The sequence below is a fragment of the Acanthopagrus latus genome, chromosome 8 (assembly GCF_904848185.1).
Source record: "Acanthopagrus latus isolate v.2019 chromosome 8, fAcaLat1.1, whole genome shotgun sequence".
Taxonomy (NCBI): domain Eukaryota; kingdom Metazoa; phylum Chordata; class Actinopteri; order Spariformes; family Sparidae; genus Acanthopagrus; species Acanthopagrus latus.
The window spans coordinates 11,627,618-11,650,541 of NC_051046.1; the positions used below are offsets into that span (position 1 = coordinate 11,627,618).

Sequence of the window (22,924 nt, forward strand, 5' to 3'; positions counted from 1 at the left end):
GCTCTGCTGCCTCGCTCCGCAGCTGTGGGTGGCAGAACAGTTTGACACAGTGCAGACGTGGACGGGAATCGGTGCCGTACTCAGACTGAGTGTAATTATTTTGCTCATTAGTTTACACTCCTCTCATTCTCCGTAGGTCACTGACAGCGAGGCGGTCAGAGACAATGCATCATCTCTTTCACTCCCTCTTTGGCTTTCAAACGACTCTCTCCACACAGCTGTGTGACTGGCAGCTTTTCAACTTGCTCAAAGAAGGACTCCACAAAGAGACGAAAATTAGCCGTGTGTTGTTTTTTTGGTTTTTTTTTGACAGCGCTTTTGTAAAAAGACTCAGATGGGGGAGTGATTAAGGTTATCGTGATGTGATTATAAGGAAATCTGATACAACAACAGTTTATTGTCACAACCACCATTTTTATGTATACAAAAGTGACTCTTAAAAGCAGAGAAAGGAGTGATGAGTGAACGAGAAATGTTTGGGTTTTTTCTGTGAGGGTCTAGCTTGTTAAGATGAACCTGTGAGATAAGAAAAAAAAGGGTCGTGTCAGTTCAGGGAACATTATGCATGACGTGACTTCTGGGAGCTCCTTTGTTTACCTGTCCGTGTCTCGACGGTTGTAGCCGCTGTCCATTTTCACGCCGTAGATTCCTGAGGGAGTGTGGCCAGATTTCAACTCCTCAGTGTCAGCGCAATGACAGAACCTGTAAAATAATGTTGTTGTTGTTTTTTTACACTGGATATTTGCCAACTAAACAGGAGGATATACTCCTTTTTTTCTACCGGTCAATCTAGAAAGTTCTTACATGCTCTTATAATGTGTGGTGAAGTCTGAACGGTCGTAAGGCGCCTCAGGGAAGATCTGGTTGCTGGGAGCGTTCAGAAGAGCCCCTGTGGGCTCCTAGAAAACACAACTACAGTCTTAATACTCAAGATAACAAGAAAGGAAAAAGCAAAAAAGCTGTAAGATCCAAATATATAACCTTTTTCCCAATGGTCTTCAGAGTCGGTGCTTTACTTTGAGTTTGCTTCCATGGCAGAAGAGAGCTCTAGAGGAGCGGAATGAAAGGATGTTGAGGTTAAAGTGAAATCATTAAAATCTACTACAGCTGACCGGGAGGAAGTCAATACTAACCGGGCAGGCCAAGGGAGCGATGGCACCTCGAGTGAATCCTGTTTCTCGAGAAGAAAGGCGGCACAGGCCCGGCCTCGCCTCGGTGACCCCAAACTGAGGCAGAGAAACGCATAGTTACAGCAAACAGACTGCGGAGAATAACATTACATCCTTTTAAAGAAAAAGCCAGAGTGAGAGAAGTCATGCGGGTCAACCTGCAGAAATGTCGGTGGCATGAAGTCCGTTTTCGTCACCGAGCTGTGAGTCTGGCGAGATTCAACCTGGCGACAAAACGGTGAGAGCAGTGAGACCGAGCGCGGAGCGTTACAACGAGGTGCTGATGTTATCGTGCAGCTCCAGAGACGATACTTACTGCGCAGCTCTCTCTGTCCTGAAATGTGAATGGTTGGCGGTCTGTCTCTTCCGTGAAACCAGTTTTTCCTTTGGGACCCAAAGTCACCAGGTTCTGGGAAACTGGAGGACGTGCAACAGTGTAAAGCGTTCCCAACAGGTCGTGATGGAAAATAACACTCTCAAATTTGCTGTTTTGTATATTTCCCATAACACATTCACATAAACTCTGGTTTTCACATTGTCTATTTTACCTGTAGATGTGAGGGGATGTGGCACAAACAATCGCTGGTACTCCGTCTGAAGAGGCATTCAAGAAGACAGATAATGAGACATTTACTACGCGAGAAGTGTTGTCGTGTTTGTGCGTCGTCGAGTCATACCTTCGCCTCTGCAGTCACCGTCTTTGGAAGGCTCTTCAGCTGATGGAAGCCGCTTCGTCTGTGTTCGTTAACGAGGTTTGGCAAAGGCCCGGAATAATAATCAGGCTGGATGTGAGGCCGGTAGTGTCGTTTAGTTTGGGACTTGTAATTGTCTGATAGCAGGAGTCTGTAGATGAAAACAAGGTAACGAGCTTTTTAGGCAAGAGGGGAACATTCATTTCATCCATCAGTCAGGTAGAAAAACACAAAAACGTTTCTCCTTAACTTACAGTTACATTCTTGCTTTTTTGTCTGTTGCTAAGATGGCTTGAGATTTTTCCAAATTTATAAGAAGATCTCAAACATGAGGATTTAACACAGCTGTGTTGGGTGTCGAAGATCAGCGCTTTCTGAGATTTCTGCTTGCATCCCAATATGAGAGAGCGTCGTACAGTCCTGTGTGTGGTTGTCACTGCATTGAAAGATGTTCAAACGTGTATGCTACATATTTGGTGGGAAGTAGTTCCCATGGAAAGTATTCACAGACCATTTTCCAATGAAACAAACAACACAAGTGAGCCTATATTCGCTGAACACAGATCTGAAAAACCCTGCACACACGTGGTGAATTCACACGTGATTTTAAAGCCCGAGGAGAACTTGTCTCAGGGCTGTGAGCGTGCACAGACCTGACTTGTCATAAAAAGGAAAGGCGCAGGTGTTTCTGCAAACATTACCGATTTATTTTGACGTCCCAGGAAGCCGTGACAGTGAGTCAGCGTGCGCGACACCGAGACCTTGAAGCCTAAAGCAGTGATGTGGAATTCACCCGTCATTAATTTCATTAATTACACCTGTGCTTTTCCTGCTGTGACGTCTCCAAATGTCTTCAGCGAAAATGTGACCTGCATTGCTTTAATCATCCAGAATAACTGGAAACACTTGCGATGTTGTGATGCAATAAAATGTTGTGTTTTTGAATATCTGAAAAATATTAAAGGTAAAGTAATGCCAGTAGGTTTTAGTGCCATTTCCTAAGTATTTAAAGCATATTAGATGACTAGCAGAGTAATATTGTGAAGTGCAGATTGTTTTGAAGATCATGACCCATGCTTAGGAGACTGTGGCTGATTAGCAACTGAGACGTTTATCACTTTTGCTTTGCTTGTTGACGGATACAGTTTGGGTATTCTCTTATTTCCCAGCATAGCTCCTCCCAGCCTCCACCTAATAGGTCAGTAATCAATAACTGAGAACACCTCTGCTGGGGCATTAAAGGTCAAGTGTGTAGGATTTAGTTCGTCTTCTCTCATCCCCCACCTACAGTGGCCGACAAACATGAGAGGCCTTCTTAGAGTCAGTGGTTTTTTTTGTCCATTGTGGGCTACTGTAGAAACATGGCTGTGCAACATGGTAGACTCGCCACCTCTGCAGATTTTAAAGCCTCATTCTATTATAAGAAAAACATACAAATTCCTATTTTCAGGTGATTATACACTAAGGATAATGTCTTATTAATATTCCATTTCTGCTAATATATCCTCCCTAAATCCCCATGAATAGTACTGGACCGTTGAGGCGGGCTAGAAATCAACTGGGAAGCATCAGAGTGTCATTTTTACAGTGGAGGCCTGCGGAGCGTCAGCCTTCACCTGCTCTGACACTTACCCAAACTGAGGGTTGTCAACGTGGTCCAAGCTGGGCCTGTAAAATACGACCGGTCTCTGGTTTGCTGTGAAGCCGGTCCCGCTGGGATGTCCGAGGAAAGGAGAGAGGTTCATGCTGCTTTGGTCTGAAAAACATTCAAACGACTGTCGGCCATCAGGATCTGACCACTGGTCAGTGTGATAAAAGTTGTTTCTGTTAATGCTGAATGCAAATTTGCCCCCTCACCTTGAACTCTCTCACAATAAGTCTCCCAGTAAGAAGTATTGCAGAGTTTGCTGCTGGTCAGTCGTCCCCTGCTGCCCGTTGCTCCAGCAGTCGTCCTCTCCTGCTCAGCCATCTGTGACTGCTGTAATGGAAACCTTCACTGACAACAGTGATGGATTACAAAAATCCTCTGGGCATGTGTGCAGTGCTGTACCCACAAATAAAAGCTGCAAACAAGGTGTAACTCCTTTGTCTGTGTTTCTTTTTCCCCCCTAGCTTTGACAGTAACCAACAGAACTTTCTGAAAAACTGATTACAGTCCGGAGCGAGTAATGCAATAAGTTCTCCTTTCATCGAATGCTGTATGAGATTTCTGAGTTACAGCAGCTCTGCAGTACAGCTATGGGTAATTTTTTATTCATTCGGATATGAATTACCCCAGAAAAAGAAGCCATAGCAGAAGGAAAGCGTCACTCAGTCCCCAGACATACCTGCAGCTCCAGGTTGTTTGCTCAGCTCTCAGTCCTGTGCTGGTTTTGTAGGTAAACAGGTCTCTGTTGCCAGGAGATTGAGCGCGAGGGCAGCAACACTACAGCTGAAGGGTGACTCCAGACTCAGTGTTTCCACTGCATATCAGATCTGTGCTTATTTCCTAAACACTTGTCCCCGTGCAAGTTATTTAATCGATACAAAGTGAGATCGAGTCCTCTGGATTATCTCATGTTGCTGCAGGACATGTTGTAAAATGCACATTCTGTTGACAGCAGTTTAAACAACAACATCTAGCTGTTTTTTTGTTTTTTTAAATGCAATGTAATATAACAGTAATGTAATTTATTAGTAATGTTTTTCATGTGATCTGTGGAATGTCTGTTTGCTTGCTCTACCTCTGTTCAGTTGCCGATTTGATGGGGGGGATGAGGAGTGATGCCATTCTCCTTATTAGCAAAATCATTAAAAAGCTTCCCGCCTTGTTAACCTGTCCTCCCTGTCCACAGTAGCAATAAGAGTGTAGGTGCAGCTTAGTTTATTATGTTTGTCTGGTCTACCTGGCTCCTTGAAAACTTTGACTGAGGTTTGTTCATGGAAGAATCTACAGCCCCGACCATGGCTCTGAAATATTAAAAAAAAAGGCCTGTCTGTAAAGGTGAATAAGTTTGTATTTGTCCAGCGACAGCTTGGAGGAGAAGAAGCCATTGACCAACACTTTAGCTTCATATTTAAACTTTGCTGCTCGCGTCAGGTTGGGAACATGTTCAGGATTGTGTCCTACTTTATCACAGCTGAGGCTCAGGTGGTTGTTGTGACAGTTATAATATTAAAGACCAGCCTCATACTGATTTGTTTGTGTTTTTATTAAGTCCTGAAACCCAAAAATATGGATAGATCATACTTTTAGTTAATGTACTACTTTAATTACAGTCACATTAACTTGTACAATTACTTCTGGTTATAGACTGCCTATTATCCTTATTGATATATCAATATTATTACTTGAAGGACCAATAATAGAAGTAGTAATGAGAACTTTCACAATGTACTTTATTGCAATATATTACAATGTACTTGATTTATTATATATTGGATCACAATGCAGCATTCACTCCTCTTTCTATGACCCATACAACTTAATAATACAACTTAATATATTAATATATATATATATATATATATATATATATATATTAATATATATATATATATATATATATATATATATATATATATATATATATATATATATATATATATATATATATATATATATATATATATATATATATATATATATATATATATATATATATATATATATATATATATATATATATATTTTTATTGTGGTAACACACTAAGATTTTAAAGTATTAGTTGTAAGTTGACATAAGGAAATCTTTATGTGTTACTTATGTTGGGACAATGGCCTCCGCTGCTCATTGGACGGTTGGTGCTGCAGAGTCCATTAATTCCTGCAAACAGACGCCCTCAGAGGGCACGATCCTGCTTATATAATGCTCACTCCCCAAAGCAAAGAAAATAAAACCATTCGTTTAAATTTTCATAGCCTTTGTGATCAAAATGTGGAGTTTTTCAGAAGCAAGAAAGCTGTTGCCCTGGCAACAATCGAGGGTTTGACAAATAACTGGGACGATTATTGCAACTCCATAAGGTCCTTATGCAACGGACATCAGACGCATGTTGACAAACTAACTGAACGTTTTATTAAACTCCTAAGAGAGATTTTATATCCACTTACAGCCACATCATAGTGTTGATTTAACGTGCATATGATGCTTATTGATACTAATTAAGAGAAGTTAAAGTACATGTTACCATTATGGTGGAGCGGGTGTTTATTACATCACATATGTATATCATATAAAAATCATACACCTTACTATTACATCTTACTTATTTATACCTTATTTCATGTATGTTATTTTTATGACAATGTACAGAACATACACCATGGCTGCCTGTTTTTGTTTTATTACAACAGTTATACTGAACAACTCACATGTACAGTACAAACATTTGGGAGAATGGCAGCAACCTCAGAAAGAGCCACAGAATTACTAATTTAAGTTTTTCTATACATTACATACAGTTTTCCATTGTCTTTATTTCATTCCTGAAGTCTTGCATTAAATATGATGTGCACAGCTTCCCTCACCAGGCTGGACAGTTTCCCTGTGTGTCCATTGGATGGCAGTGTGATGCCACAGTGACTCCGGCTTCAGTCTAGCCCAGAAAAAGATACAAGGTTATGTAAAAAAAAAAAAAAAGATGGATGGCTTGAAATTTGCATGACATCTTGATAAAAATGTCCATCCCAGACAGGGAGGCTATCATCCACCGCTGTCAGCAGGAGAAAATGTCCATACACCATCTATACATCTGTACACACACATCATCACAGTGTAATCTGGAGGATTTTCACCTCATGTTTTTTTTTTTATAGGCCAGCAGGAAGAACTGTCTGAGCTGGATGTAGACATTTTCCCGCTAATTAAGCTGCAACAGGAGGATTTTTCTTTTAATTTCCATCCAGTGGGTCACACACACACACACACACACACACACACACACACACACACACACACACACACACACACACACACACACACACACACACTCTGCTTTGTACCAGAGATCACGTGTTCTTCATACACTCAGTAGGAACCCTTCAAACCATGTGATTTTCCTCACAGTTTCAGAATTAGTTGGTACTCGGAATTGCAGTATAACAACCTAACTGGGTTTTTTTTTCTTTTTCCCCATGACAACCTGCTCACCCTGCCGATCACCAACAGCCACATCTCTTCCACACGTTTCTTTTTAATTCTCACTTCCCCTTCCTTTCGCTTCTCATCTCATTTCCTTGGACTCACACTGCATCTTCACCTCTGTCACATCCCTCCTTGCACCCTTTCTTCCCTCCATCTGTCCAGCGCTGGCGGTCGGCAGAGCCTATCTTTACCAAGCTGTTGCTTGTGCTCCCGTCCCACAGTCTCTCTTGCTTGACATGCTGTCGTGCCAAGCCTGGAACTGTTCATTATCTTCCCCGAAAAATAACTACAGGGAACCGCCTGCATCATTGAAACTGACAGTCTCATTTCCTGCTTCTTTTCTCTTAAGCACAATGCGCACATTATTGGCATTTCTAATTATAAATTCACAGGGATCCATACAGCAGGAATAGACCGGGTGCCTATTTTCGTTCCAGCCAAAGATTGCACCAGATGATTTCACTTATTAGAGCAACTTCAGCCAGAGAGTCAGAGAAGGGAGGGGGGAGGACTGATCAGTGGAAGCACCTGCTGTACTCTGTTTGCAGTGAGGACCTGCAGACTCTCAGCCCTCCGTGTGATTGTTCATTTTCTGCATTCAGCAATCTGATTAATTCCACACAAGACAAGAACTGTGTGCCGGAGCCAGAATCAGTTATTCTTCATCAAATTCACATTAATACTGGATGGGGGGGAAGAGATGAAAACCGAACCCACTGCAACAGTTTGCACTTGAGATAACACTTTGACTACAGAGGGGAGGCTTAAAAGACCTTAAAAAAAGGTGGGTGCGGTGCTTCTAAAAATAGATAGAGGTGATGCAAGCAAGGGTCTCCCGTCGAGCTGATGCGCTTGGCTTGCCTGCAGCCGTCTGTTGCAGTTCAGGGGCGGATGAAACCTCGGCCCCTGTCTGCAGGAGCTCGGCTGGCTCAGCGCTCGTCTGCGTTTCCCGGCCAACTCTCTGCCCCTGATCTGGGTTTCTCTGTCGGTTCAGTGGCACGATTCTATGTCTGCCATAGAATAGCGCGGAATTAATATTTTCGAGAGACATAAAGAGACAGCTCAGGCGCTAAGACCCTTCTTTTGTGTGTCAGGTCCCAGAGGTGCTCTCTCCGCCTCAGCGCCTCACTGCTCTGAGTTTTATCTCCTTCCCTGCTTCCCTTTTTTTTTTTTGACTTCTGTACTTAATGGGCAAATCTGGCACACATGGTTGGGAGTAAATTGCACTGTCATCTTTTTTTTCTCTTCCCATTTTGAGTTGGCTTGGTTGATGCTGAGTGAAGCAGGCTGCGATGAGCGGAAGGAGGATTCAGGCGTAAATAAAGGTGCTTAAAGTCAAGATGAGTACATTCCCCGACATGTGCATGACAGGCCGACGTTACCTAATGAGAAGTGTGTTAAAAGAAAAACAATCTCTTTCACTATCACGTTGATGTTGCGAGACACGCCTTTGAATGTTGATACAATCGCCTGCGCATGGATTGATGGATTGAACCTGAAACGCACACAGCTGTTGGAACGCGGAGGACGTCAGGAAAGAAACGAAGTGTACGAACAATGCAGGAGCTAATTAATGAGACAATCTGTCATCAATCCTTGAAAATGGGATGAAAGATTTCTCCCCAGTGTAGCATGTAGCCGTGCTGTTCGTTTAACTTCATGCTGACTAATGTGTTGCTCACAGCAGAGCTGCACTATACGTTTTTTTTTTTTTTGGTTTTGTTTTGTTTTAATTGCTCTCACAGGCGAAAACAACCTTTGCAAATTGCTGCTTCTATCAGCAAATGGTGGATCAAGTCCAATTGGAAGAGAGTTTCTAATTATTTATACTGCAGTCTAATTACAATTTATGTGAAAGTGTGTCCCAGACATACCACTAGGCCAAAAGTATGTGGACGTTCACATGTTGTGTTCTGGGGCTGTGTTATCCAAAGCTTTGTCTGCAGGGACAGATATCCCACCAACTCAGGGAAATGTTACCAAAATATCATACAATAATAATTCAGACAAAACTTGATGTAAATGCAACTTTGGGCCTTTTACTGTTTTAGGTTAATTACTAAAATGTTTATTTTATTAGTTGTTCTTTTTTTTTAGTTTTTTTATTTTCACATAGATCTTCCAACTCAAAGTATTTTGACTTAAATGATGAGTTCAATGAATGCATTGTACAGAATTCAGTCAGCCCATTTAAATAAGTTTCTAAAACAAACACACATCATCTGCATATTAGCAGACTTCCCAGGATGCATTGCTTGAGAGTTAAAACTCACCCGAGACTCTTCTTTGTCATCGTTTGGAGAAAACATCTGTGGTGGAAAACTGTTGTGTGGCTTTAATACATCTGAGGATGAGTCAGGGTTGTTTGTGTTCGCAATAATGAAACGTTGCCAACACTGGTAAAGGTTTGTGTCAAATTCAGTCATAAGCCGCTCACACTCTGACATACCAAAATAAAAATAAAAAATAACAGGTACTAATCTAATTTTTGTTCTGATGCTTTAAAAGTAGGAGCAGCTACAGTTGTTAACATAATAAACCTGTAAATAAAGTGAGCGAAACAAGATCTAGTATTAAAGGGTGGACTGAGTTGAAGATAAAGTATTTTCATCTTTGAGGATTAAAAAATGGTCACCACACATTTCCATAGTCCAAGTTGTCCAACGTAGGCCAAAGATACTCAGTTAACTATGATATAGTACTGAGAGACAAGAGTCTACAGCTAGCAGCTCTGAGGCGTGGCAGTGCTCTGATTGCAAAATGCTAACAATGCTCTCAATGACAATGCTGGTGTTTAGCGGGGATGTTTACCACGTTCACCATGTTAGTTTAGCATACTGACATGATAACTTTTAAATAATTGGCAAACAAGTTGATGAGATTGTGATCAGTTTTGCAGGTCTAGTTCAGACCAAATCAGTTGTTGCAATGAGCAGTGCAGTGTTGTGGGAGGACAGTATCATCTTTCGATCAGTGAAAGGTTTCTGGCTCCATAATGCGGTTTGATGCACCAAACAACATAATAGAAACAATTTGGCTGACCTCTGAATGTTTTGTGCACATATTTTTTTTTTTTTGGCCTACACAAGAGTATGTGTGTCACCCTGACACGCCAACATGTCATCTCAACCAGGAAACCATGAAAAACTCCATAATAAGCATTATAGCAAACTGCTGTAGTTATTTAGTGTAAAAGGCTTGAAAAAACAAAGACTCCATGACAGCATCATGATCTCCAAAATGTTCACATATGGTAGTCACATAAAAAGTAGGTGCGACGTTTGGGTGTCCACATACTTTTTGACATTCTCTAGTATCAGTGCACTCACTTTCTCAAACCTTTAAACAGTGACATAGAAAGGAAGACGAGTGAATCTGCGGACACAGGCTTAGTAAAAATGATTCTTTAATATGGAACAAAATCAGAGCTCAGCTCCATGGCTCCATCCACCCAACACACTCTGTAACACTGATGGGTGGAGGAGAACAAGAAAATCAACCAGTAAGATCACAGTCCGCTCGGCCAAAAAACAGGAGAGGCTAAAAAAAACATGGAACGCAAAACCAAAGAGCTACTGGGTTTGACCTCGAGACGCCCTCGCTCCCTTCCCTCCTGACCCCGGATCTGACCACACGGACAGGCCTCTCTGCTGCCTCCCGGGGCTCTTCCCACCTCCTCGCCTACCTCACCCCCTTTCACCTCCCTGCAGGTCGGAGGGCTCCTCAAACCAGTCGGTGACCCGCTGACCTGTCAGAGCTGGGTGAGGTCGGCGCGGCGGCGGTGTTTGGAGGAGCAGAGCGACGTGTGTGTGTGTGTCCTGGTCTTAAAGCTGAGTCTGCCGCTGCAGCTCTCAGAGGGACGTGAGCACAGACACGACGTCTTGGTTATTATCATGGCTCCAGCGGTAATGTTTGTGGTACAGTCCCTCTGCTGTTTTTTTTTTTTTTTTTTTTTACCCCTCAGTCTGCATGAAATCTAATCATCTCTAAAATGTTGCTCACTTGAGATTCAGATGGAATGTTTTGAAGTGTTTTTTTAAGGAAATGAGATGAGACAGGAGGGAGAGGACGTCTGCGGAGGCTGCCCAGTAAGAACCCGTTACTATACTAATACAGGGACATCAACAGAAGTACTACACAGATATGTACAGAGCAACCAAGCAACACATCAGAATACTGAGTAATAAATCTGGTGTGGGAAAGGGAAGGTAAGTAGTCCACTACAAATGCACATATCCCACTAGTTATTTTTTTCTGTGTGTGTAGTTGGTCCGATCGTTAAGGCTGTTTTCTCTTTGCTCTTGCTACAAAACGAAGCGGCAGTGAAGCCACCACAACATAGATTTGAGTCACAGACCTGTGCTTGACATCTGAATATGGCTGCTTTGTGTTTTCTGCGTGCCGGGCTGGCAGCTGCCCTCTCCTCAGAGATACAAGAAAGATGTACAAGCAAGAAAAAGAAAACATGATGGATGTGTGGATCTGCTCTTTTTTTGTGCTAAATCATTCTCTGGTCCACAGAGCTCTGTAAGGGGGGGGGGGCGGGGGGAAACAAGGTGCTCTACGGCAATGTGGAGGGTGACGGATGAGGGCCGCTAATGGACAAAGAATCGCAGATAGATGAGTAGAGCATGGATTACTGGGAAATTAGACTCTGGTGGGTGTATGCATTACCAGCTGAATGGGAGAGTAAATGAACAATCGGGCGGAGGAAGTGGAAATCTATACTTGGTGGAGGATTAAAATGAAGCGTCGTAATGAAGAAGCAAGGTGGGCACGAGAGAGAGAGAAAGAGAGAGAGAGAGAGAGAGAGAGAGAGAGAGAGAGAGAGAGAGAGAGAGAGAGAGAGAGAGAGAGAGAGAGAGAGAGAGAGAGAGAGAGAGAGAGGGCATCTGCCAGCTTCGGCCAACACAGTCATCCTGCACCTCAACACACACTGCGTCACATGACAAACTACATCAGAGAAGAGGGGGTGGGGGTGGGGGAGGAGGAGAGAGGGAGGGAGGAGGAGAGAGGGAGGCACTGCACAGAGAGCACTAGTACTACCATGGACGGACACACACCTAAACACGCATACGCACACACACATACACACTACTGCACAGGGTCCCAGTCTGCGTTCCAACTGCACTCTCCTGGCTGCCAGAACCTCGCTGTGTCTTGTCAAGAAAAAAACAACAACAAAAAAAACAAGGAAAAAAAGGAAAAAAACAAAGAAAACAAAGAAACAAACCAATCAACGAACGAACGGACGAAGGAAGAAGAACGACACGCACTTTGGATCCCACTGGCAATAATAAAAAAATAAACCAGAAACGAAACCTAGATTATAAAAAGAGCCAGTGGCACCGGGTTTTACAGAAAGCATTTTCTCAATGACTGGCTTTTGAACAGCTCTACGCTTTTTCTTTTAGTCTACCAAGTATATACTATTAACCTTACCAGGCAGCTAAAATCTATACAGTACTGTCATTTTTCATATATTTATAGATATTTATACACTATACAAAGTTGGCAAAAATACATAAATAAATACATTAAATTAGATTGTACACATCACAATTGTGTGTTTTAAGTTAGAGCACTCTTTGTTGAAGAGGTGGGCCGCGGCAAGTCGAGAAAGGAGGTGAACAAACAGGAGAGTTACCCTCAACATCCCTCAAAGCAAAAGGGGAGTCGTCATCGGACTCAGGTTTCAGCGTATGGCGTTCAATCAATTGAGTGTATTGCTTATTACCTACCTGATTAGAAATGTCCACGTTATGGCAGAAGTTAGAGGCTGCTCTAACTGAATCACAAAGTCTATTTACAACCAGCGAGGAAGGAAAAATACACTGACAGATCTGGATTTAGGGGGAAAAGTCAGAAGTTATTTTCAGTGCATCGATTAACAGCAGATCATGTGTGCGTGTGTGTGTGCGCCCCTGTGGGACTCCCTCTACAGGATGGTGTTACAAACGAAGGCAGGACTGTATCTACTGTCCTTCCTGCAGACGGCTGCTGGGAGTATCTGCTGCACGGTATCATGTCTGTGGCCGACTCTGTCCCTAAAAAGTAATACCAAACTGATAAGCTCCATCCCCGGCCAGACACATAAGGCTATGGCATATTGAAAACAGGGAAGTGGGTGTACAGACACCTGCAGAGAAAATAACCGGACTACAGCCCTGTGTATTCTCTCTATTTTGTTTTGGATGCAGCAGTGCGCTGAATAAATGTCTGCCGAGAAGGCACAGGGCACATTTTTGGACATTTGGAAGGATCAATCTCATTCTCCTTCACTGCTTTTTGAATGATTAAACCTCTCGTTCCCACTACGTCTGCCATACGGCCGTTTGTAGTTTGGCTCTTGCGCTAATCCTGGGGGTTTTCTTGCTGGAGGGTTCTCACAAATATCTGACTAGGCAGGAGAAAAGCATATTATGCGGCGAGTTCACGGCAGTCAGTTGTGCTTAATCATGAGTCGAACCCCCCACCCCGCAAAATAAAAGCTTGAATCACAAGCATGCTGATTATCCTTACAGGGTCGGGCGGATGGTGCCCGTCCTTCCACTTGGAACCCACTCCCTCCTCCATACATGCCCATCCCCATGTATGGCCTCCGGCAGAGCTATAATGACTCCAAAATTCAATGAAGAAGGCATCATCAGTGTCAGTACAGGGCCAATCCTGTCTAACACAATGGCATTACAGTAAATCCCCAAGCCTATAAGCAGACAGGGCGAGATGTGATGCCAAGCGACCGGGGCGGACTCCACAGGGAGGTGAGGAGTCCTTTCCTGCTGCCAAGGAGCACTCTATGTTTCATGTTTGTAATAAAAAATACAAAGATGATCTATGGCGTTAATAACACAGGCTACGATTTGTGCCACACATCGCTCAGTGTATTTCCTGGAGGTATGGGGGCGGGGCGGCAGGGGGGTTAAAAAGTATGTGGCAGTGTTGCTACAGAGGGCCCGGGATGTGTTGGGTATCACTCCTTCCCCTTTCGTTGTCTTGCCCCGACCTCACGACGCCTCCAACAAAAATACAGCGGACATCAAAAGCCCTTATTCAAGAAGGGCAGGTATAATCAGCTTCAGCATCATCAACATCACCACTGTTATTCATGAATATCATTGTTTTCTTCATCATTTCAAGTGACAAATGAAAACTTGGCGTACAACAAATGTTAATTTTTCACCAACGATATTTACATAAAGTTTTTCCAAAAACAGAAGGATTTTTCTTATCACGTTTTTGTTTGTAAAGAATTAAACCCAACACAAGAACACCAAGCACACACACACATACACACTGACCAACAGTCAAATGTGAACAGAAAAGAGAAAAAAAAAGATATTATTACTCGTTATTGTTTTCAATATTCATTTTTGTTACCATTCACATAATGCTTACTTGGACCCTGATTGGGAGGAGTCACATCGGGTTTTTTTTTTTTACCAGATGCTTAAAACAATTGAAAGGGTGAGTCGAGGGAAGAAGAGGCCGGTCTGTGCAGGGCGAGACTCACGCTGTGGTGGGGGGGGGGGGCTGACTGGACAAATGACAAAGGTGACCAAGAAAGACCTCTGGGCTGACTCAGCTGTCACAACATGATTCAGCAGAATAACGCATCAACTGCAGTCCCTCCAGGATGAGCTTACTACAGCCTGATTTGAATCCACACATGCACACGCACACACACACACACACACACACACACACACACACACACACACACACACACACACACACACACCCCTCAGGTTCCCTCAGACATTAAGCACAGTGTACCCTTAATTCAATATCGCACAAACTACAGAAAAGCGGGCAACTTTCCAACACAGTGAGTCACTGACGCTCATCTTAAGAAAGCCATATCCATCAAGGAAAACTCGTGTCGCAGGATAAGGGAAGGAACAGGAGCATGACAATGACAAACAATATCATCAGGCGCTGAAGAATATCTTGCTAATCCCTTGGCAAACAGGTGTGACCCCTTCAGCCAATAAAGCTTTCAGTTATTTAGAAGGTAAACAGAGAAAGGAAGGCTGCTGGTGACAATGATGAATTTGGGGGACACACACACACCCATGAATAAACATCTTAAAGAAGAGGTCCAGGAGATGGAGATCCTCCTGCTCTAAACTCGGCTGGACAGACTGATAACAGGAGTCTACAGACAATGCTAGCAGCTCTGTGAGGCTCCACTTAGGCACAGCAGGGTTCAAGCTGAACGCTAATGTCAGCATGCTAACATGATCACAGTGACAGTGCTGGCATGCTGATGTTTATCAAGCATAATGTTTACAACATCTGTCTTAAATCCCTCTGTACTTATATTATGCGCTATATTTATTGAATAATGTGTGTTTCACATTAAAAAAAGTAGTGTCAACATCATGCACACTGATTTCACTGGTGTTCAAAAAATGCAACGTATTGATTTCTCAACATGTCTGAAAAACAACTAACAAGCAATTTAGTGAGTGAATAAAGGGCCGATTTTGGTAATGGCAGGCTTTTAACACTGGGCTGCAAGTGACTACTTTCATTGTTGATTTTCATCTTGATTTATCAGTTAGCTGTTGGGTCTAGAAAATATCTACAATGGTGAAAAAGTGTTTCTCAAAACCCAAGATGGCACACGCAAACATTTTGTTTTGTCTACAGCCCAAACATATTCAGGCTACTGTCATAGAAGACTAGAGAAACCTGAAAATATTCACACCAACGATGCTGGAATCAGAGAATTTTGACTTTGTCTTTAAAAATTACTCAAACCAATTAATAGGTTATCAAAATATAGCATCACCTGCAGTCCCTCCCTTCCATGCTATCTACTAAACAGAGCAGAGTTTCTCACTGACATTCTGTTTGGATGAGTTCTACAGTGTGTCTGGGACAGACCCAGGTGCCATTCCCCACCTCTCTTGAGCCTTCACAAAAGGGCGTCGTCTCACCCTGATTGGCTGGGAGGGGAATTCCCCAAGCTGTTTTCCCTCATTAACTAGGAGCTGGACTCCACACCATGTGCCGCACAGGTGATCTGAATCCACCGCGATCAATCCCGAGGGATTTTGAAATTTGGCTTGGATATATATATATATATATATAGCAAGTTCCACATGACGGGACTGCTGGAGGCAAACGACAGGCTGACATCCACATAGTCACAATGCAAGTGTGGCAGAAATCTGCGAGAGCTTAATGCAACAGAAATGATAAAGTTGTTCTAATGATGTCCAGATTTAACAAAATAAAGCAGGTAACTCAGAAGTCACTTTTAAAGACCACTGGTTCAGGTGCAGAGCTGTTGGCAGTGTCGGCTGTGTCTGCCGTCACCTCTTTTTAATCAAACAGTAATTATCCACACCTGCACCGGCCAGTTGGCTTTGCCAGGGAACGGAGCCCTGATGAAAGTCTGAGCACGAGGAGAGGCAGGAACACCGAGTGAAGTCAGTCCCACCAAAGTCTTGACTGCGAGCATCTGCAAACACTGCCATGCTATATTCATGAGCTCAGGGTGGTTGAAGGTCACCGCCGACAGTGCCGGTGCCAACAAAAGGCAATACTTTTAGAAGTGTGAGACAGGTGGCAGTATAATAAAACTGGGATTTGGAAATTGCTTTCTCCTTTATACTGTTTGGCTCTGAGCTTACCATCCATTTTAATGGCGCTGCCGTGTGACTGCTGGCGTTGAGAGAACATAATGTTTGCGACTCCTGCTTATTTTATGGAGTGAGCAGCTTTCTGGATGCTCTCTGATGAATTATTTGTGTCCTGTTTGCTAAAGTAAATAACTTTAACCGTATCACAGTCTAGAAATCACAATCACATGCTAGCTTTTTTTCCTCTTGTTGCTTTCAGACCTTGAGCATAAATAGTCGCTTTATTCGTGTAAATCTAGATAAATTAAGATAAATGCTCAGCTGAATTATCTATGCATATAAAGCTTATAAGTAGCCGTGCCTCTTTAACATTATTACTCTATGCAGGATAACATACTCACTGTATTTATCTAATGCTAATACTTATTTCACATCCAACATTTGAACCAATGCAATATTGACGTATCACGTTTCAAGTTGATATGATGAAATGGTTAATTTTAACTCTGTTGAGGGAATTATCTGGCTGTTTAGCTGCTACATGCTCCTCTATGTTCACCAGTTAGTTGCCAACTGTGGCTACAAAAGGGTTTTGAGAGCCGTTTCATTGAAAACGAACAGGCTCCGTACAGTTGAGGGCAGCCGCAGATTTGTATGTATGAAAGTAAAAGCAACTAAAGGAAATCCAAGTTTTCCTACTTTTAGCTCACCTATTCCTACCTTTGTCAGTGGCCAATTATTTGATGACCATCCTATTTAAAAGGCCCATTGTGAAGGATTTAGTGGCATCTATACCCCTCGTCTCACCTTCCCTTAAGGTGGCAGATAAACATGGCGGTGCAACACGGTTTTACTCTCGGGTAACGAAAACACAATGATTCTGTTATTTCAGTGTTTTTGGTTTTTTTTTCGTAAATCCTACACACTTGACCTTTATGCAGCCAAGTTTTTAAAAACAGAATTATGCGCCAGATTTACTTTTAAGTAGAAGTCTGCATTCACAGGCACTCGGTGTTGTGAGTTTTTAAAAGCCTAACTCTGTAGCCCTCCAGCCTCCAGTCTGCCTTCGAGGATCAGCCGCATAACTCAGAGCCTCATGTTACTATAAATAAAGCCATATCCCCCAGTTTGCAGGGTCACTGATGACTAAGCTTTGTAAACCCGTGTAGCACGGCAATTTATCTCTTCTTGTGCAACGTGTAATCTTGGTGAAAAGAACTGGCGGACATATTGTATTGACTCATCACCTGCACACCTGCATATTCAGACCACGTCTGGTTTTCACAGCTTCAGCCGTGATCGCCCACTGATCCTTTCCCTCATTCTGACAGACGAGCCTTTATCCCCGTCCATCACGCTCGTGGTTACCAATAAGAGTGTATGTTTTGTATTATTCTTAGCGTAGTATTACCTCTGCAAACAGTGACTCCTCTGGGTCCGAGGAAGCAGATATTGCTCCTTTCTGACCACCTAATGGGAGCGTAATGTGCTGTGACACTGCAGGCAGTGGCTGTCAAAACAGTGGGCCCTTTTCTTCGGCTGGCCAATTGTTCTGAAGGGTGCTGGACTGGATCAGTGCATCACAGCGGTCTCACACGAAACACACTGCCCAGAACTCACTCGCAGCTCGCAGTGTGCCGCCCGGACCAGCTTATGGAGGCACTAGACGAGGACTAACCTGATGTAGATGCGAGTTGAATTACATAATCTTTCCCCTTGGTGGTCAGGTTATCGTCGTTATAAATCAAAAACGAGCACGGACGCACGAGATACTATCAAATTTTTTGCATGATAAGAGAAAATAAAAGCCACTGCAGGGCCTGGGGTGTGCGAGGCATGAATTTAATGGGGCCAGTTGAAATGCCGCATCCACAGAAGCAGCGATGCTTCAACCAAAAAATAAAGAAACAAGCAAATGATCGTGTCTGCTTGCAAAGTCAGTCTAACAGGGTGTCTGAAAGGTGTGTCCTCATTTAGAAGCTGCTCCAGTTAAACAAATCCTGAGCGGCTGAGAGGATTACACTTCACAGGATTTTCTGAATGTGAAAAACACGAGACAGACAGGCAGTTACAGTAGAGAGTACACTGAGAGAGAGGGAGAGCGTGTTTGAGCAGCTCTCAATGGCTGACAGCGTTCACGTCGCTGCTTTACGACTGTTTTATTTACGCTACAGAACATATCGAGCTGAGCTGAACGTGCCTGACAAGCAGGGCAGCTACCAGTACACTCTCAAGCACTCAGGGAAGAGATAATGTCTAATCTGCCTCTACGGAATCTCACAGTGGCAGATCAGACCATCATCTAATATCACACCCACTGTCTGTGATACACAGCCGCGTTCTGCGAACAACAACAAAAACTCAGCCTTGCTATCTCATTTTTCTCCTCCTTCTTCCTGCGTTAAGGCCCAAATGCACATCTGCGATACTGCTTCCAGATACGCGCCCATTGTTCGGCAACCGGGCTCTTTGTTGGTGCTCGCTGTTGATCAACGCACTGTAACAGCACTGTTGTGCTGGCTGGCCCTCCACGTGACGAGCGGACAGGTCTGATTTCTTCATCCGCGCCTGACATTTCAGACGCCAGCCACCTGTCGCCAGGAGCTTGGTACACACTGATATACAAATACACACACACACACAAACACACAGGCAAATTGAGGGAGGAAAGAGGACCAAAAAGAGGGGGATGAGAGCCCTACATCCGTCCTTTGTGTCCTCCACTTGTCTCCAAACCCCCCCAAAAAAACACAGAGCGGACGTCTCCTCTCCCCCGACTGCTGCTCACCCTTCCAGATTCTCCTCCCTTAATTTTCACCAGTACTGTTACCATCATCATCAAAACCATCATCATCATTATTATTATTGTTATTACATTTTTCAAAAAGTGCAGGTAGAACTTCCCCGTGCCCTCGTTCAGAAGGCAGGGCAGTAAAGGAGGATGGGGAAACAATGGCAGTAAGAAGAGCAAGAAGAGCGCAAGATGAGAAAGAGAAAAGAGAAGAAGAAGAATTTCTGCCGAGTCTGAATTATGTTGCTCCTGTGAACGTACACACACACACAACCACACACACACACACACACACACACAGCAACAGGCACACGTCAACGCAGCACACCCACATCAGCACAACACAAGAGCACAGGGCAGTACAAAGAATTCATAGCATCGATAAACACACAGAAGTGTGCACACGCAGCCGAACGCATGTGCACAAACAGCGCAAACTCTGCTTTTGGCTTCTGTTTTCATCTTAACATTGGAAGAAGATTTTTTTTAATTGGTTTCCTCAGTTGATGATGCTGTGAGAAAATGACATCATTGTATCATCTGGGGGGGTGGGGGGGGATTCATTTTGGTCGTTTTTTTTTTTTTTGTTTCTCATCTTCTTTTTTCTCTCTCCACGTCAGGGCTTTTTGTCTGGAAAAAATCAGGAGCGATCCATTTCACAAGTTTTTTTCTCGTGTTCCCGCTTTCCCAGCTTCGGAAAGTTCAGTTTATTTACGTTTTTTGTTGTTTTTTTTCTTTTTTAATCTCTATTTTTGTTGTTTGGAGCTACAGCACAGCACCCACAGCACACAGACGACGAAGGAGTGGGGGAGAGCTGGGGGTGGGGGGGTCCAGAAAGTGGAGTTGTTCACTAATATTGTGCCAGAGGGAGAGAAATGAGGGAACAATAAGAAGGGGAGAAGAGAAGATAAAGAAGAGCACAGAGAAGGAAAAATAGGGGGGAGAGAAGAGACAGCAGTATCAACAATTCCATCTTGAGTTCAGCTGGTTTCATCACAAGCCGAGTATTGATTGCCTTCGACAACTTCAGCTGAACATTAAACCACTTCTGAGCAAAAGACGGAGAGACTGAAATGGGGAGAGGATATAATACACTCGAGACAGATGACAAGGACAAGAAATGAAGAGAGAGGAGAGATGGGAAACAGCAGACAGTCTATGGGTAACACACTGTATACTAGTCATGTGTATAGGGGTAGTTCTGCCAATCTAAACGCCTAATATATTAATATGTACATGTACATACAGTACATACTGTATAGTATTGTGTACCTGGAATAGTCATACAATAGGATTATATGAGATTAGATCGTTACTTAGAATTCTCTGTGATCCCACGGGACTGGCACCTTAAATGGGTCAAGGGGCTGCAGTGCAGTTCAGAACCAAGGGGTCGACAAAGAAACCAAACATCGGACCTCCATAGGCAAAGTGCATAAGGACAGACAGACATACAGACAGTCAGAAACAGGGGGACCATTGGCAAAGTGGGGAGACACAGAAATTAAGACACGGCTTGTATGAGGAGGAGCGGACAGAAGAAGAGAGAGGAGTCGGAGAGAAGTGGAGACTTTTCAAAGAAAGGAGAAAAAGAGTTTAAAGGTTTAAGAGAGCAGATGGCTAATTGTACCCGTGTTTCGCAGCCTGGCAGCAAGTCAGTCTTGTGCATAAGGACGGGAGTGGGGAGGAGGAGGAGGGGAGGGGGAGGAGGAAGGAGGAGCAGGAGACGGGAAGGGGCCATGGAGGAAGCTGGGCGATGCGATCAGGCCTTGAGAGCGTGCCACTGGGCGACGTTAGTACGCGGCCGAGCGAGCATGTCTTTCCAGTGCTTCACCTCAGCTGGTCCACTCTTCCACGATAGGTAGATCTGAGAGAGGGGAAGGAGAGCAGAGACGGCGATGTAGACTTTAAAAATAATCTGTCACCGTAATCAGAAATTTAATATGTAATTGCTGGTCGTTGAAGCCTTGATCAACGAAGACTATTTCTTGGCTGGGAGCAGCGGCTCCCTGGAGTCTCTGCTGGTTGCCTGGCAACTGCTCCTGGCCAAGAAATAGTCCGGCACATAACCTCCGTAAAACTGCAAACTGACGTTTTCAAGTTTTGGATTTTGCACAGTTCAACAAACTAGACTTGATGTGTTAATTAGAGAGCTTCAGAGGTGCCGGTAGGTGGGATTAGTTACCTCTCGACAGAGCCAAGCTTTTATGCTAAGCTAAGCTAACCAGTTCCTGGCTGTAGCCTTGTATTCAATTGCCAGACAGGGGGATGGGAATCAAGAATCTGTTCCAATGCATTGCAAAAACAGTGATGTTAAAATCATGCGTTCACACTGCTGGAACCAACATAAAGGAGGCTTGACGGAGAGAAAGAATGCGTCGAATGCGTGGTTTCATTTCATGGAGAAAGATGACAACAGTGCCTGTTGTAATGTCTGTGAGATGAATTCCATGGAAACACCAGCTAGACACTGAAACATCTCTCTACGCAACATGGGCTTCAATTCCAGCAGTGCCATGTATTTGACACAAGTGCCACTGTGGTCCCAACCAAGCAACCGAGGGTAAATATCCTGGACATGCAGATTCTTTCTTTGATTGAACGAAAAAAACAAATGCTGTTGAAATATTCTCTCATTTCTCATTTCCATTGTAGATGACAGACAGCCTGTTACTCCAGCTACAAGCTGTTAAACAGTGGAGCTTTTGCACACCTGAGTCGCGCACATGCTGCAAATAGACTCGGAGATAATAAAACAGTTGCACTGATGCTGAAAACCCAGCGGAGGTCTACTTTGTTCCCACGCACAAAATTTACTGACATGTTTGTTTTCCTGCTTTATTATGTAGATTATATCCTCCTGTATCGTGTGTTACTTTCCACCGCCTGCTTTTGTCTGCTGTCCTGCCCTTTTTCTTATTCACCTGTCATCCACCAGTTAGTCAGTTTCTGTGTATTTAAGTCTTTGTTTATGCCTCATATGTTTTGCAATCCTGCCTGTGTCCCCCCGAGCTTCATCCTGGTTTGTACTTCATTTAGTTTTTGTGTTTCTCTTCGTTTTGTCTTTTTACACTTTCCTTTGTCTGCTCTTCATTGCCTTCCTTTGTTGCATTTTTGGATTATGGACTTCAGCTTTATTTTAATATTGTTGCTTTTGGTTTTTCGTCCTTTCCCTGTTTTTGAGGGAGTTTGATTCCTTTTTCTTACAACCTTAACATTTATCAGGAATCAATAAGGGGGAATCGATAAATAATCAGACTGATAATCAGAATCGATGTTGGCAGTGTTATCAGTAGAATCTTTACAATTTACCATCCATAGACACTACGCATGCATATAAGCATATTTTCAGAAATGTCAAATGTCAAGAAGGAAACGATCAACCAACCAGATAATAAACTTAGAGCTACTGCTGCTCTGGGATGTTTTTCCTCATTGACCTCGATGGTTAAATCAACCAACCTCAGTGGCGCCCCCTTGCTGTTTGAAAGTGCTTTTACTAAGTCTCATTTTAAATTGCAGTCACATGTATCTAAGGAGGACTTGAAGGCGG

At 43.4% G+C, this 22,924-nt stretch overlaps 2 protein-coding genes and 1 long non-coding RNA gene across 8 annotated transcripts in view; 1 reads left to right on the forward strand and 2 right to left on the reverse strand.

Moving 5' to 3' along the window:
- Positions 1–377: 377 nt before the first annotated feature.
- On the reverse strand, positions 378–4,434 carry ppp1r32 (protein phosphatase 1, regulatory subunit 32). 5 transcript variants are annotated; one of them, XM_037108511.1, is made up of 12 exons: positions 4,135–4,434; positions 3,719–3,839; positions 3,494–3,617; positions 1,847–2,012; positions 1,718–1,763; positions 1,486–1,586; positions 1,328–1,393; positions 1,134–1,226; positions 982–1,047; positions 805–899; positions 598–702; positions 378–516 (listed from the first exon to the last, which is right to left on the reverse strand). In XM_037108511.1, exons 1-12 carry the CDS (start codon positions 4,150–4,152, stop codon positions 498–500), a joined length of 1,020 nt encoding a protein of 339 aa, XP_036964406.1. In that variant the 5' UTR covers positions 4,153–4,434; the 3' UTR covers positions 378–497. The 5 variants fall into 5 exon arrangements, with proteins under 5 accessions (XP_036964406.1, XP_036964410.1, XP_036964408.1 ...); XM_037108515.1 differs by having other exon boundaries at positions 4,189–4,433; XM_037108513.1 differs by having other exon boundaries at positions 3,719–3,852; positions 4,189–4,433.
- A 5,941-nt stretch (positions 4,435–10,375) lies between these two features.
- The window catches only part of LOC119024451 (rabphilin-3A-like), a 35,814-nt gene continuing 23,265 nt past the window's right edge, over positions 10,376–22,924 (reverse strand). Inside the window, exons 8-9 of one of the 2 annotated variants that reach the window (XR_005076473.1) lie at positions 21,002–21,238; positions 10,376–20,221 (exon numbers count right to left, since the gene is read on the reverse strand). Coding sequence is in view for 1 of the 2 variants with exons in the window: in XM_037107281.1 (XP_036963176.1) it covers positions 21,134–21,238 (105 nt within the window). In the remaining variant the exon portion in view is untranslated. Of the gene's footprint in view, positions 21,239–22,924 lie in introns of both variants that reach the window. The other variant, XM_037107281.1, reaches the window with a different exon arrangement.
- LOC119024454 lies at positions 21,407–22,152 on the forward strand. Its single transcript, XR_005076475.1, has 2 exons — positions 21,407–21,934; positions 22,027–22,152. It is a non-coding gene; the product is annotated as an uncharacterized LOC119024454 (long non-coding RNA).